Here is a 14785-nt window from a genome sequence, read left to right as displayed (position 1 = left end):
GTCATGATGTATGATCTTTTTGATAAAGTGCTGGATTCAGTTTGCTAAAATTTTGTTTTGGATCTTTGCATCTATGTTCATTAGTGAGATAGGTCTGTAGTTTTCTTTCTTGGTGGTGTCTTTGCCATCTTTGGGAATGAGCATGATATTAGCCTCATAAAAGGAGTTGGGGAGGATTCCTGTTTCTTCGATGGTTTGGAAGAGCCTGTGGAAAGTGGTAGTAAGTCTTCTCGAAATGTTCGATAGAATTCGCCTGTAAATCCATCTGGACCTGGACTTTTGTTCTTAGGGAGTTTCTTAATTACCTCTTCAATTTCCTATGAAGTGATTGGTCTGTTTAAGCTTTCTCGGTCTTCCATATCCAGTCTCGGAAGATGGTATTTTTCCAGGAATCTGTCAATTTCTACTGAGTTCTTTAGCCTATGAGTATAGTTGTTCATAATATGATCTCATGATATGTTGTATTTCTTGGGGTTCTGTTGTAATCTCTCCCCTTTCATTTGTGATCCTACTGTTTTGGGTGTTTTCCCTCTTTTTTTTTTTTTTTTTTTTTTTTTGGTGAATTTTGCCAGTGGTTTGTCTATCTTGTTTATTTTTTCAAAAAACCAACTCCTGGTCTCATTGATTTTTTTTTGTATTGTTTTCTTAGTTTCTATGTTGTTTATTTCTGCTCTGGTTTTTATTATTTCTTGCCTTCTGGTTGTGGTTGGATTTCTTTGCTGCTGTTGTTCCAATTCCTTGAGGTGATCTTTTAAACTGTTGGCTTTGTTATTTTCCTGTTCCTTGGCATAGGACTGTATTGCTATGAGATTCCCCCCTAATTACTGTTTTTGCTGTGTCCCACAGATTTTGACAGATTGTCTCTTCATTATCATTTGTCTCAAGGAATCTTTTTATTTCTTCCTTGATTTGCTCTTTGATCCAGCTGTTGTTGAGCAGCATGTTATTTAATCTCCAGGTATTAGTTTTTCTCCATTGCTTCTTCTTGAAGTCAATTTTGACCTCTGTTGCATAGTGATCTGATAGGGTGCTTCTAATGATCCTTACATTTGTGATCTTATATAGGTTTGATTTGTATCCTAGAACATGATCTGTTCTGGAGAAGGTTCCATGTGGGCTTGAGAAGAATGTGTATTCTGTTTTCTGGGGATGGAGGATCCTATAAAAGTCTATTAGCGCTAGATCTTCTAATTTTTTCATTTAGGGCTCTTATTTCTTTGCTGTTTTTCTGTTTGGTGGATCTGTCCAGTGGTGATAGTGGAGTATTGAGATCTCCTACAATTATCACATTTCCCTTCATGTGTTTCTCCAGGTTTGCAAGCAGTTGCCTCACATATTTTGCTGGCTCTACATTAGGTGCATAAATATTCACCAGGGTTAGTTCTTCTTGATCTAGTGTTCCCCTGATCAGTAAGTAGTGTCCCTCTTTGTCCCTGATCACTTTTTTGAGGTTGAATGGAATTTGGTCTGATATAAGAATGGCTGTCCCTGCTCTTTTTTGTTTTCTATTAGCCTGAATAATTAATTTCCATCCTTTTATTCTAAGCCTGTGCTTGTCCTGTAGTTGTAGGTGTGTTTTTTTTTTTTATTTAAACACCTTGATTACATACATGATTGTGTTTGGGTTTCAGTCACGTAAAGAACGCCACCCATCACCAGTGCAACATTCCCACCACCAATGTCCCAAGTCTCCCTCCTCCCCACCTAACCCCTGCGTGTATTCTAAACAGGCTCTCCATTTCCCTCATACATTCTCATTATTAGGAAAGTTCAGAATGTAGTTATTTCTCTAACTAAACTCATCACTCTTTGTGGTGAGCTTCCTGAGGTGAGCTGGAACTTCCAGCTCTTTTCTCTTTTGTGTCTGAAAATTATTATTGCAAGAATGTCTTTCATTTTTCTTAAAACCCATAGATGAGTGAGACCATTCTGCGTTTTTCTCTCTCTCTCTCTGACTTATTTCACTCAGCATAATAGATTCCGTGTACATCCATGTATAGGAAAATTTCATGACTTCATCTCTCCTGACAGCTGCATAATATTCCATTGTGTATATGTACCACAGTTTCTTTAGCCATTCATCTGTTGAAGGGCATCTTGGTTGTTTCCAGAGTCTTGCTATGGTAAAAAGTGCTGCAATGAATATGGGTGTAAGGAAGGGGTTTTTGTACTGTATTTTTGTGTTCTTAGGGTATATTCCTAGGAGTGGTATAGCTGGATCATATGGGAGCTCGATTTCAAGTTTTTGGAGGAATCTCCATATCGCTTTCCATAAAGGTTGAACTAGACAGCATTCCCACCAGCAGTGGATAAGAGTTCCTTTCTCTCCACATCCCCGCCAACACTGTTTATTCTCATTCTTTGTGATGTGTGCCATTCTCTGTGGTGTGAGGTGGTATCTCATCGTTGTTTTGATTTGCATCTCCCTGATGATTAGTGATGTGGAGCACTTTTTCATGTGTCTTTTGGCCATTTGTATTTCTTTTTTGTCAAAGTGTCTGTTCATTTCTTCTCCCCATTTTTTGATGGGATTAGATGTTTTTTTCTTGTAAAGTTCTGTCAGTGCCTTGTATATTTTGGAGATTAGCCCCTTATCTGATGGGTATTGGGTGAATAGTTTCTCCCACTCAGTGGGTGTCTCTTGTATCCTGGGCACTATTTCCTTTGAGGTGCAGAAGCTTCTCAGCTTAATATATTCCCATCTGTTAATCTCTGCTTTCACTTGCTTGGAGAGTGCAGTTTCCTCCTTGAAGATGCCTGTAATGTCCTGTAGTGTCTTGCCTATGTGCTGTTCTATATATCTTATGGTTTTGGGGCTGATATCGAGGTCTTTAATCCATTTGGATTTTACCTTCGTACATGATGATAGCTGGGGGTCTAAGTTCAATTTTTTGCAAGCAGCTATCCAATTGTGCCGACACCACTTGTTGAAGAGGCTTTCTTTGCTCCATTTAGGATTTCTTGCTCCTTTATCAAAAATTAGGTGATTGTATGTCCGGGGAACATTTTCTGAGTATTCAAGCCTATTCCACTGATCGGAGGGCCTGTCCTTATTCCAATACCATGCTGTTTTGATAACTATTGCTTTGTAGTACAGTTTAAAGTTGGGGAAAGTAATTCCTCCCATATTCTTTTTCCCAATGATTGCTTTGGCTATTCTAGGGTGTTTATTGTTCCAAATGAATTTCAAAAGTGTCTGATCCACTTCTTTGAAGAATGTCATGGGTATCTTTAGAGGGATAGAATTAAATCTGTATAATGCCTTGGGGAGTATTGCCATTTTGATGATGTTAATCCTGCCAATCCACGAGCAGGGTATGCATTTCCATTTCCGCGTGTCCTCTCTTATTTCTTGGAGCAGAGTTTTATAGTTTTCTCTGTATAGGTCCTTCACATTTTTAGTCAAGTTGATTCCAAGATATTTGAGTTTGTGTGGCACTATTGTGAATGGGGTTGTTTTCTTAATGTCCATTTCTTCCTTATTACTGTTGGTGTATAGAAAGGCCATTGATTTTTATGTGTTAATTTTGTAGCCTGCCACCTTGCTATATGAGTCTATTGTTTCTAGAAGCTTTTTGGTAGAGTCTTTAGGGTTTTCTAAGTAGAGTATCATGTCATGTGCAAACAGTGAGAGCTTGACTTCTTCCTTTCCTATCTGGATTCCCTTGATATCGTTTTCTTGCCTAATCGCTATAGCCAGTACTTCCAGTGCATGTTGAATAGGAGTGGTGAGAGAGGACAGCCTTGTCTTGTACCAGAATTTAGAGGGAAGGCTTTTAGTTTTTCTCCGTTGAGGATAATATTTGCCGTTGGCTTGTGGTAGATGGCTTCAACTAGATTGAGAAAGGTTCCTTCCATTCCCATCTTGCTGAGAGTTTTGATCAAGAATGGGTGTTGGAACTTATCAAATGCTTTCTCTGCATCTATTGATATGATCATGTGGTTTTTATTTTTCTTGTTATTGATGTTGTGTATGATGTTGATAGATTTACGGATGTTAAACCAGCCTTGCATTCCTGGGATGAAACCTACTTGATCATAGTCGATGATCTTCTTAATGAGGCATTGAATCCTATTTGCCAGGATTTTGTTGAGGATCTTTGCATCTGCATTCATCAGCGATATTGGTCTGTAATTTTCTTTTTTTGTAGCATCTCTGTCTGGTTTAGGTATCAAGGTGATGGCTTCATAAAAGCTATTTGGAAGTGTTTCTGTTTGTTCAATTTCATGAAAGAGTCTTGCCAGGATTGGTAGTAGTTCCTCTTGGAAAGTTTGAAAGAATTCATTAGTGAATCCATCTGGGCCTGAGCTTTTGTTTTTCGGCAGACCTTTGATTACCATTCTAATTTCATCAATGGTGATGGGGGTGTTTAGATATGCTACATCCTCTTCCTTCAACCGTGGAAGATTATAAGAGTCCAAGAATTTATCCATTTCTTCCAGGTTCTCATTTTTAGTGGCGTAGAGTTTCTCAAAGTAGTTTCTGATTACCCTTTGAATCTCTCTCATGTCAGTAGTGATCTCTCCTTTTTCATTCCTAATACGAGTTATCAAGTTTCTCTCTCTCTCTTTCTTTGTTAGGTTTGCCAGTGGTCTATCAATCTTGTTTATTTTTTCAAAGAACCAACTTCTGCTTTCGTTGATCTTTCGGATTGTTTTTTGGGTTTCCACTTCATTGATTTCTGCTCTCAGCTTTGTTATTTCCTTCTGTCTTCCTATTTTTGGGTCCTTTTGTTGAGCATTTTCTAGTTCTATTAGCTGTGTCATTAGGCTACTCAGGTAAGCTCCTTCTTCCTTCCTGATGTGTGCTTGCAAAGCTATAAATTTTCCTCTCAGTACTGCTTTTGCTGTGTCCCATAAGTTCTGATAGTTTGTGTCTTTATTGTCATTTGTTTCCAGGAACCTTTTGATTTCCTCCTTGATTTCATCTCGGACCCACTGGTTATTGAGTATGTGGCTTTTTAACTTCCAGGTGTTAAGGTTTTTCTTCTGAGTCCCTTTGGAATTCACAAATAATTTCAGAGCCTTGTGGTCAGCAAAGGCAGTCTGCAAAATTTCTATCCTCTTGATCTTATGGAGGTATGTTTTATGTGCCATCATGTAGTCTATCCTGGAGAATGTCCCATGTACATTGGAGAAGAATGTGTATCCAGGTTTCTGGGGGTGGAGTGTCCTATATATATCCACTAAGCCTCTTTCTTCCATTTCTCTCCTCAGGTCTAGTATATTCTTGTTGGGTTTCAGTCTGGTTGACCTATCCAGTGTTGACAAAGCCGTGTTAAGGTCCCCCACAATTATTGTGTTGTTATTGATATTAATTTTCAGATTTGTCAACAGTTGTATTAAATATTTTGCTGGCCCCTCATTCGGTGCATATATGTTTAGGAGAGTTATTTCTTCCTGCTCTACATACCCCTTGATTAATATAAAATGTCCATCTTTGTCCCTTACAACCTTCCTGAGTATAAAGTTTGCATTATCTGATATTAGTATGGCCACTGCAGCTTTTTTATGGGTGTTGTTTGCTTGGATAATTTTTCTCCAGCCTTTTATTTTGAGTCTATGTTTGTTCTGACTATTCAGGTGCGTTTCTTGTAGGCAGCAGAAGGTTGGATTGAGTTTTTTGATCCATTTGCCACTCTGTGTCTCTTAACTGGTGCATTTAGTCCATTGACGTTGAGAGAAAGAATTGTCCTGGGATTTAACGCCATCTTTATTTCAAAATTTGATGTGTCTTTTGGGTAGTCTTGTCTTAGATTGGGTCTTTCAGTTTTTCTCTTAAGACTGGTTTTGTGTCTGTGAAGTTTCTGAGCTGTTTTTTGTCTGTGAAACCATGTATTCTTCCGTCAAACCGGAAAGTGAGTTTTGCTGGGTATAGTATTCTGGGTGAAGCATTCATTTCATTCAGTCTTGTCACAATATCCCACCACTGCTTTCTGGCATTGAGTGTTTCTGGTGCCAGGTCTGCTGTAAATCTCAGGGAAGCTTGCTTGAATGTAATTTCCCCTTTTGATCTTGCTGTTTTCAGAATTCTGTCTCTATCTGTGGGATTTGTCATTGTGACTAGGATGTGTCTTGGGGTGTTTTTTCTGGGGTCTCTTTTGGTTGGTACTCTTCGAGCATGTAGGATTTGATCACCTATATTCTTTTTTTTTTTTTTTTTTTTGGTTTTTGAGCCACACCCGGCGGTGCTCTGTGGATACTCCTGGCTGTCTGCTCAGAAATAGCTCCTGGCAGGCACGGGGGACCATATGGGACACCGGGATTCGAACCAACCACCTTTGGTCCTGGATCGGCTGCTTGCAAGGCAAACGCCGCTGGGCTATCTCTCCGGGCCCTCACCTATATTCTTTAGCTCTGGAAGTTTCTCTTTAATGATGTTCTTGACCATTGATTCTTCCTGGGAATTTTCTTCCTGGGTCTCTGGGACTCCAATGATTCTTAAGTTGTTTCTGTTGATCTTATCATAGACTTCTATTTTCATCTGTTCCCATTCTTTGACTAATTTTTCCATTGTCTGCTCATTTGCTTTAAGTTTTTTGTCCAATCTCTCCTGCTGTATGGAATTGTTATGTATCTCATCTTCCACAGCACCAAGTCTATTCTCAGCTTCTGATACCCTGTCCCAGAGCTTATCCATTTTTTCATTTACTTCGTTTACTGACTTTTTCAGTCCTGTTAGTTGACATGTTATTTCAGTTTGGAGTTTTGTGATTTCTGTCTTCATATTTTCTTGGTTCTTATTAGTGTTCTGTTCAACTCGATTCATGGTTTCTTTGAGTTCTTTGAACATATTCCATATTGCTAGTCTAAAGTCCTTATCTGAGAGGTTGATTAGTTGGTTGGCCATTATCTGGTCATCAGAATTGTCCTCTTCATTCTCTATGTCTGATGCTGGCCTGCGTTGTTTCCCCATTGTCACACTTGTATTTTGGGTTTTTCTACGTGTTGTGGTGGTATTCATTGGCTATATGGTGTAGGCAGCACACTTCTCTGGCTCCGCCCTTTCTGGATGGGCTGACTTGTCTCTAGGGGAGGGGAGTCCTCCGTGGGTGAAGCCTCACACTGGATCAAATCTTAGGCCCAAGCATTCAACGGAGAAGAAAGTCCGAGGAGGAATCCTTGCTTCTGTGTTATAGCTCAGTTCTTAGTGTGATTTTTTCTTCTTGTTATGATGGTGTTCTTTTCTTAGAAAGAGCGCACCGCTGCGTAGCGAAGCGGAGCGGCCGTGCTCTGCTGGAGCCTCTTTTGCCCCACTCCCAAGAGTTTCACGCAAGCGGACAGTAGAGAAACATTTACAAGGAGCACTCACAGTTGGGCTCCACTGGGCGGGCGCAGATTCGTGGCTTTTCCCTGCCTGATGTCCCAAACAGGGCAGCTGGCTTCTGCGAAAGCCCGCCGGTTTTCACGTTCTGGAGACCCGCCCTGGAAATGGCGTCTGGGAGAGCAGATTTCTGGAGCCTCTTTTGCCCCACTCCCAAGAGTTTCACGCAAGAGGACAGTAGAGAAACATTTACAAGGAGCACTCACAGTTGGGCTCCACTGGGCGGGCGCAGATTCGTGGCTTTTCCCTGCCTGATGTCCCAAACAGGGTAGCTGGCTTCTGCGAAAGCCCGCCGGTTTTCACGTTCTGGAGACCCGCCCTGGAAATGGCGTCTGGGAGAGCAGATTTCTGGAGCCTCTTTTGCCCCACTCCCAAGAGTTTCACACAAGAGGACAGTAGAGAAACATTTACAAGGAGCACTCACAGTTGGGCTCCACTGGGCGGGCGCAGATTCGTGGCTTTTCCCTGCCTGATGTCCCAAACAGGGCAGCTGGCTTCTGCGAAAGCCCGCCGGTTTTCACGTTCTGGAGACCCACCCAGGCAGCACTGGGCCAACTGCAAACCAAGTCCACTTAGCCACACTCACAATGCAGCCTCTGAAAAGGAGTGAATACGATTGCAGCTTCCGCCAGTCAGTAACAGGCTGTAGAAAGCATGTCAGAGGCAGGCTGCCTCTGGTGGGACCCACAAACCGGTGCGGTATGTGGGCGCAGGGCCACCCTGGAGAGAGTGCGGTGCGCGCGTTGCGCGCAGTGGCGGTGGCGGGACGCAGGTGTAGGTGTGTTTCTTGCAGGCAGCAGAAGTCTGGTTTATGTTTTCTAATCCAGTTCTCTACTATGTGTCTCTTAATGAGAGAGTTTAGTCTGTTAACATTTAGGGAAATTATTGACTGAGAGGACTGTTGTGCAGTTGTGTAGGGTGGTTGTTGTTATAATCGGGGGTTTGGATTGTGTAATTCATCTCTGAGTAGGTCGTTTAGGAGTGGTTTTGTTTGCACAAATAATGCAAGCTCGTTTTTGTTTGAGAATATTTTTATTCTGCCCTCCCATATGAATGAGAGTTTCGCTGGATATTGGACCCTAGGTTGGAAGTTTCTTTCATTCAGGCATTTAAATATGTCATTCCACTGTCTTCTTGCTTGAATTATTTCAAATGGGAGATCTGGTTTGATTTTTATGTCCCTTCCTTTGTATTTGAGGGTTTTTTTCTCCCTTATTGCTTTAAGGAGATCATCTTTCTTTTTGTTTTTTTTTGCCATTTGGATTACTATATGTCTTGGTGTTGGTTTATTAGGGTCTATTTTATTAGGGACTCTCTTCACTTCCTGGATTTGCACTGAATCTTTTTTTCAGAGGGTGGAAAAGTTTTCTGTTAATATTTCCCTGACTACTTGTTCTTCCCCTTTTCCTATTTCCTTTCCTTCTGGTATACCCACAGTTCTTAGGTTATTTTTTTTGTCCTTGTTCATTAGATACTGGACTTTTCCCTCCAGTGCTTTGCCTTTTATTTCCTTGCTGGTTTCTTGGTCATTTTTTGTTTGCAGTTTTCCTTTGAGTTCTTCAATGTGCTTCTCCAACTGTGTGATCCTGCTTAAATGGCTTGTTATGTCATTTTTTAACTCCTTTATGTCCTTTGTATGGAGTCTCTCATATTCTTTGACAGTTCTTCTTTAATTTGGCTGATTTGTTCCTCCATGGATTTCTTATATTCTGTGGCTAGCGTTTCCTTCATTTCGTTAATCAAGGCTTCCATTTTGTTCTTCATGGCTGCTTTTAAGTCTCCTTCCAATGGATCTGTGCATTTTGGTGGACTTGGAAACTTGCTAGGGTTTCTTTCCATATCTCCAGATGTTAGTGTTCTCTTTAATTTACCCATATTTCTTTGCATTTATTGGTGTGGCTTGGAGTGCAGTGCCTTTCGAGTTCAGCCTGTTTTTGCCTCCGTGGCATGGGGGTGGGTCCCCTCCCTGAGCGTGGTTCTAGAGGGGTCTGTTGGGTGAGCTCGCTGAGATTTGGCTCCTCCTATGCTCTCTAGTAGAGGGCCTGATTTGTTTTTTCCTTTTGTTGGCAGCTAGTGCATTTCCACTCCTGGCCACAATGTTGGAGGGCGCTGTTGAGCCTAGCTCCCTGTCCTCCCTTCTTTCCCTGGGAGTCAGCGGAGCTCCACCCCCTCAGAGCCTCAGCTGAGGAAATTTACTCAGTCAAACCCACCTGGCATTCTCTCTTTGCCCCTGGGGGTCCCAGGTCCACTCCGGGGCTCAGGGCAGGCTGCTCTAGAATACCCCAAGGTCCGGGGAGTAGACTAAAGCTCACCCGGTCTATAAGCTCTAGTCTAGCCCTTCCCTAGCGGCACAGAGTGGGTCAGGCGCAGGGTTCTCTGGGTGCCCATGTGGGGAGGTGGCCGGGTGGCACACTCGCCCTGTCTGCAGTCGGGTTGGGGGTCCCTGAATTCAGGTGCAGGGCTGCTGCAGAGCGCGGGGTTCTGGTGCCCACGTGGGGAGGTGGCCGGGTGGCAGGCTCACTCACCCTGCCTGGAGTTGAGTCGGGGGTTCCTGGGGTCTGGCACGGGGCTGCTGTGGAACGCGGGGGTCGGGCGCCCATGTGGGGAGGTGGCCGGGTGGCGGGCGCACTCACCCTGCCTGGAGTCAGGTCGGGGGTCCCTGGGGCTCTAATTAAAACACTTTTTAAGGTGGATTCAGAAGTGAACAGAATGTCATCTTAGTATTTTACATTTTACAAAACTAGGTCGTTATGTAAATTACATTTTATAAAAACTAGGTGATTATGATCCTAGAATTATAACATTTTAAAAAATGAGTTAGAGAAGTTTAGTTGTGAGCTTGCTAACTGTAATCTTTTGTAAATGCATATTGAAAGAGAATTGCCATTCATTCAAATTCTATGTTGCAAAATTAATGTTAAAACCTTTATTCACATGGAAGGTAAAGTTTCCCTCCCACTACTTTTGTTTTGCTCTGGTAGATTTCCTCATATCTATAAGTAATTGCTTTCTGAACTTTGCCTCCCCTTTCATTGTGTGTAATTGTTATTTAAGTCCTCTTGACATATTATTCCCTTAACTCGTATGTAATATCCATCCCTATCTCTTATTACTGCCTTCAGTTTGAATGCTTTTTGGTCCAATACAACTATGTCTCTATTGTTTTATAGCTTGAAATTTGCATGTATATACATTACTTAATAAAGGCAATACTTAGTCATGTTTATATTAACTTAGACATGTTTTATATTATTTATATATATATATATATAGGGTTGTTTTTTTTTGTTTTTTTTGTTTTTTTTTTTTTTTGGTTTTTCAGGCAACAGCCGTTTGATGCTCAGGGGTTACTCCTGGTTAAGGACTCCGAAATTGCCCCTGGCTTGGGGGACCATATGGGACGCTGGGGGATCGAACTGCGGTCCTTCCTTGGCTAGCGCTTGCAAGGCAGACACCTTACCGCCACCTCGCCGGCCCCTATATTATTTATATATTAATTATTTGATAGAGCTGTAAATTAAGCCTAAATAAATAAATGCAAACAAATAAATTATTTGATAGGGTTGTAAATTAAGCCTAAATAAATGTAAATAAATAATGCAAGTTTTTTCAGCAGAGCATATTAATTATAATAAATGTTAAATGCGATATAAAATATAATTCAGAGGTGAACTCAAATAAATAAGATGTTCTGCCCATAACTTTGAGTTCCCATGAAAATATCACATTGCTTTCCAATTGAATAGAAAGTTTAGGGTATGCTTACCAAATATAGTTAAACTTGCTGTTATGAATTGAAAGAACCCTTAGACACATTTGTTAAATAGTAGAAAAATGCTTTTATATGAATAGAGTCTAAATGTGAAGCATAAAATTGAAAAGTAAAATTTTAGTTAAAATATTTTAGTATGAGGGGCCAGAGCAGTGGTACAGAGTAATAAAGTGTCTGACTTGCCAGCGTTAGCCTAGGAGGGACATCAGTTTGATCCCCCGGCATCTCATATGGTCTCCCAAGGCAGGAGTGATTTCTGAGCGTATGGCCAGAAGTAACCCCTGAGTGTCACCAGGTGTGGCCCAGAAAATCAAAAAAAAAAAAAAATGTTTAGTATGAGTGCCATTATAATAACCAAGAATTGATAATTTAGTTTCCATAGAGTATATAGAGTATATATTTAGTAGCAGTTGACTTTATATGATATGTTTCACATCGATTAATTATATTATCTGTCTTTATTTAAACAGGAGAGCGAAATTGAAAGCTGATAGATACTGCAAATAACCACGATTTTTGTTTTTCTCTTTGTTTTATTTTCTGAATAAAGTAATCAATGAAATACGTGTCTTTAAAGAGTTTCTGGTTGTTAAGGAATTCCTGCTGAAATAACCTACTTAATACAGATAAATCAAATTAATCTAAATTATCCATGTTGTACATTTTTTCTTTTGGTGCAAGAGAGGGGTTGGACCACACTGCACGTACTCTATTGGCACCTTACTTTGTTACTGACTGTTGTATTATAAGCATATATTTCAACACCAGTTTCACCACCAGTGTCAGTTCCCTTAATATGCCATTCCCCCCACCCATACCACCCCCTGCCAACCACCTTAACAGTATATTATAAAGTTCAGCAATTTCAGCTTAGGTCTTATGTTTTCAGTGCTGTTGAGTCTGTGCTTTGGGTTTATAGTTATACCACTCTCCCACATCACCAGTATAATGGAAGCCCTAACCTCTGTTCCCTCATTACTTTACTTTCTCATCATTTTCCTTCCCACCTTGATTTCTTTCCTTCTCTGACATTCTTAAATTCTGAAGTTAAGAACTGGCATCTTGAGTATTGTTTTTATTTTTAGTGAGATAAAAGTTTCATTTAGAGAAATTTGAATAGAGAAGAGTGTTCAGGTGAGAATACATACTTCTCCAGAGAAGAAAATATGGGCTGCTTCTCAAGAAGATATATCTCGGGCCCGGGGAGATAGCACAGCGGCGTTTGCCTTGCAAGCAGCCGATCCAGGACCAAAGGTGGTTGGTTCGAAACCCGGTGTCCCATATGGTCCCCCGTGCCTGCCATGAGCTATTTCTGAGCAGACAGCCAGGAGTAACCCCTGAGCACCGCCGGGTGTGGCCCAAAAAACCAAAAAACCAAAAAAAAAAAAAGAAGATATATCTCAGTTTGATATGTGGACAAATCTCCCAAGATAGAGAATGTACCCACGGTGTACTTTTTAGTAGGCTGTAATATTTCAACTGCAAGTAAAACATTTCACACTTCAAGTACCAGAGAATATTTTTCCCCCTGGATTTCGAAGATTGAGGCAATATTCTAGAAAACTGTTTTTATAGCTTGTATTATCTTTTGTCTTGCACTGTTATTTTACTTGTTAGAGTTGCTTGCTTAATCAGCATGCTTAAAAGCTAAAAACTTCCAACTGAATTCAACAAGGCTTTGATTTTTAAATATTTTTGCATGTTTTGCATTTTCCACCTCATGGCAATCCAAGCAAATATCAATGCAAGGGATATAGTTTTGCAGCCTCATACATGCCTAGCATACATGAGTTCTAGCATTGACTGAGAGCACTGCAAACAAACCCCACAAAATGCAAATATTAGAATAATCAGACAAGGCTGAGAAATAGAAAATAAACATTAGGAACAGGTTGAGGACAGGAAGGATTACATAGGAGCAAGTAGGCTCAGAACAGAGAAGAGAATAAAATTGGAAAAAAATTGCTAAAGAAAGTTAGCCACATATGGAGAGATAGCACAGTGAGGCTTTGCTTGTATGCAGCCAACCCAAGTTCAATCCCAAGCATCCCATAAAGTCCCCCAAGCCTGCCACAGTGATTTCTGAGCACAGAGTCAGGAGTAACCTCTGAGTGCCGCTGGGTATGACACAAAAAATAAAAAGGAAGAAAAAAGAAAAAAAGAAAAGCAAAAGTTTAACTACAGTAGATTTGTGCTAAACCATGCAGACAATCCAATTTCAATCCCAGTCATTGTGTATTTTTTCTGAGTATCACCAAGAGTGATCTCTGAGCACAGTACAGAACAGGAGTAAGCCTAGAGTAAGCACAGTTATTTATCCCCCCCCCCAAAAAAAAAATAACAAGAATGTAATAGCCTACCTTAGATATAGATGACAGGTTGGATTCTCAGCACCACAAGATTCCCCAAACACTGCTGGATGTAGACCTGGTGGCCCATAGCACCACTATAGCACCACAACACTGAGTCAAGATTGAACCTTCAGGCCCCCATAGCCAGGCTGAGAATCTAAGCCCCTAAGCATTGCTTAGGAAGCCCCCAACCCCACCCAGAAAAAAGGAGATAATTTGATAAAAAAAAAAAAACTGCTAAATTTAAGGTGAAAGGTAAATGTTATTCAGAGATGAAGAGTTATTTAGCCCAAATGCCAATTGTTCTAAGGTTGAGAAAACTACTATAGGACTTAATTTATTCCTTTCTTTTGCCAGCTCCACAACTCCTAAAAATAAGCTATTTTATATTTATATGCTAACAAATCACTTAAGACTTTCAAGATTACTCTTTAGAAACATAGAGTTAGGAATCTAGGAGTGGAACCCAAAATTGACCTCTTTGTATTGTTTCTGATTCACATCCACTGGTGTGCAGAGCTTTCTCTTGGCTCTGTGCTCAGGACTCAGGCCATAGGCAGTGCTAGGGATCTAACCCTGGTTAGCTGCATATGAGGCAATCACTTTACCTGTTGAACTATCTCTCTGCTTCAAAATTGACCTTATAGCAAGCATTGCAAATCGTTCTGAATGAGTCACATCAGCCACCATTAGAGAGACAATCCTCAAGAGACTGAAGTTTTCCTTTGATACTAGTTTTATGCTTGAAACCACCGCCAACTGGCTAATTCCATGAAACAAACATTTTATCTGCTTGAATATATGAAAATACAAGATTCCTGACCACCATGCTTAGGCACCGCTTTCCTGTACCCCTACCCCATTGTAGTGAACAGAACTGAGTCCAGTTCTCAGGAAGAAAGACTCAAACTACATTACTACATTGCTGCTCTCAGAGTTCATGTGCTAGTGAAGAAACACAACAAATAAAAGAGTGCAGGTAAGAGGTAAGTGCTACTTCCCTGTTTAGTTGCTGTTTCTCAAGGCTGCATTAGAGCACAAATCAGCCTAGGAAATGGCAGAGGAGAAATAACTACATCTAAATATTGTTATTTAATTTATACGTTTTTATCTTATACATGTGATAGTATGAGAATAGTTGTTTAGGTTATATCAGAGGGGTAGGAGTGATAGTACAGCAAGTGGCCAACCTAGGTTCTATCCTTGACACCCCATTTGATCCCCCAAGCCCAGGGAGTAATCCTTGAGTGCCAGAACTAGAAGTAGGGTCTTGAGCACCACTGGGTATAGCCATAAGTAATAAGTAAAAAGCCTATCTATCAGAATCAAGAGAGATAC

General features: G+C 40.7%; 1 protein-coding gene across 1 annotated transcript in view; it reads left to right on the top strand.

Moving 5' to 3' along the window:
* Window positions 1–11745, top strand: part of FRG1 (FSHD region gene 1) — a 45884-nt gene extending 34139 nt beyond the window's left edge. Inside the window, exon 9 of the mRNA XM_049772404.1 lies at window positions 11567–11745. Coding sequence (XP_049628361.1) covers window positions 11567–11603 — 37 coding nt within the window. The 3' untranslated portion in view covers window positions 11604–11745. The remainder of the gene's footprint in view (window positions 1–11566) is intronic.
* The last annotated feature ends 3040 nt before the right edge of the window (window positions 11746–14785 follow it).

Source organism: Suncus etruscus, chromosome 4, assembly GCF_024139225.1.
Source record: "Suncus etruscus isolate mSunEtr1 chromosome 4, mSunEtr1.pri.cur, whole genome shotgun sequence".
Lineage (NCBI taxonomy): Eukaryota > Metazoa > Chordata > Mammalia > Eulipotyphla > Soricidae > Suncus > Suncus etruscus.
Note: the sequence above shows the minus strand (reverse complement) of the source record. Positions and strands in the feature narration are given on the sequence as shown.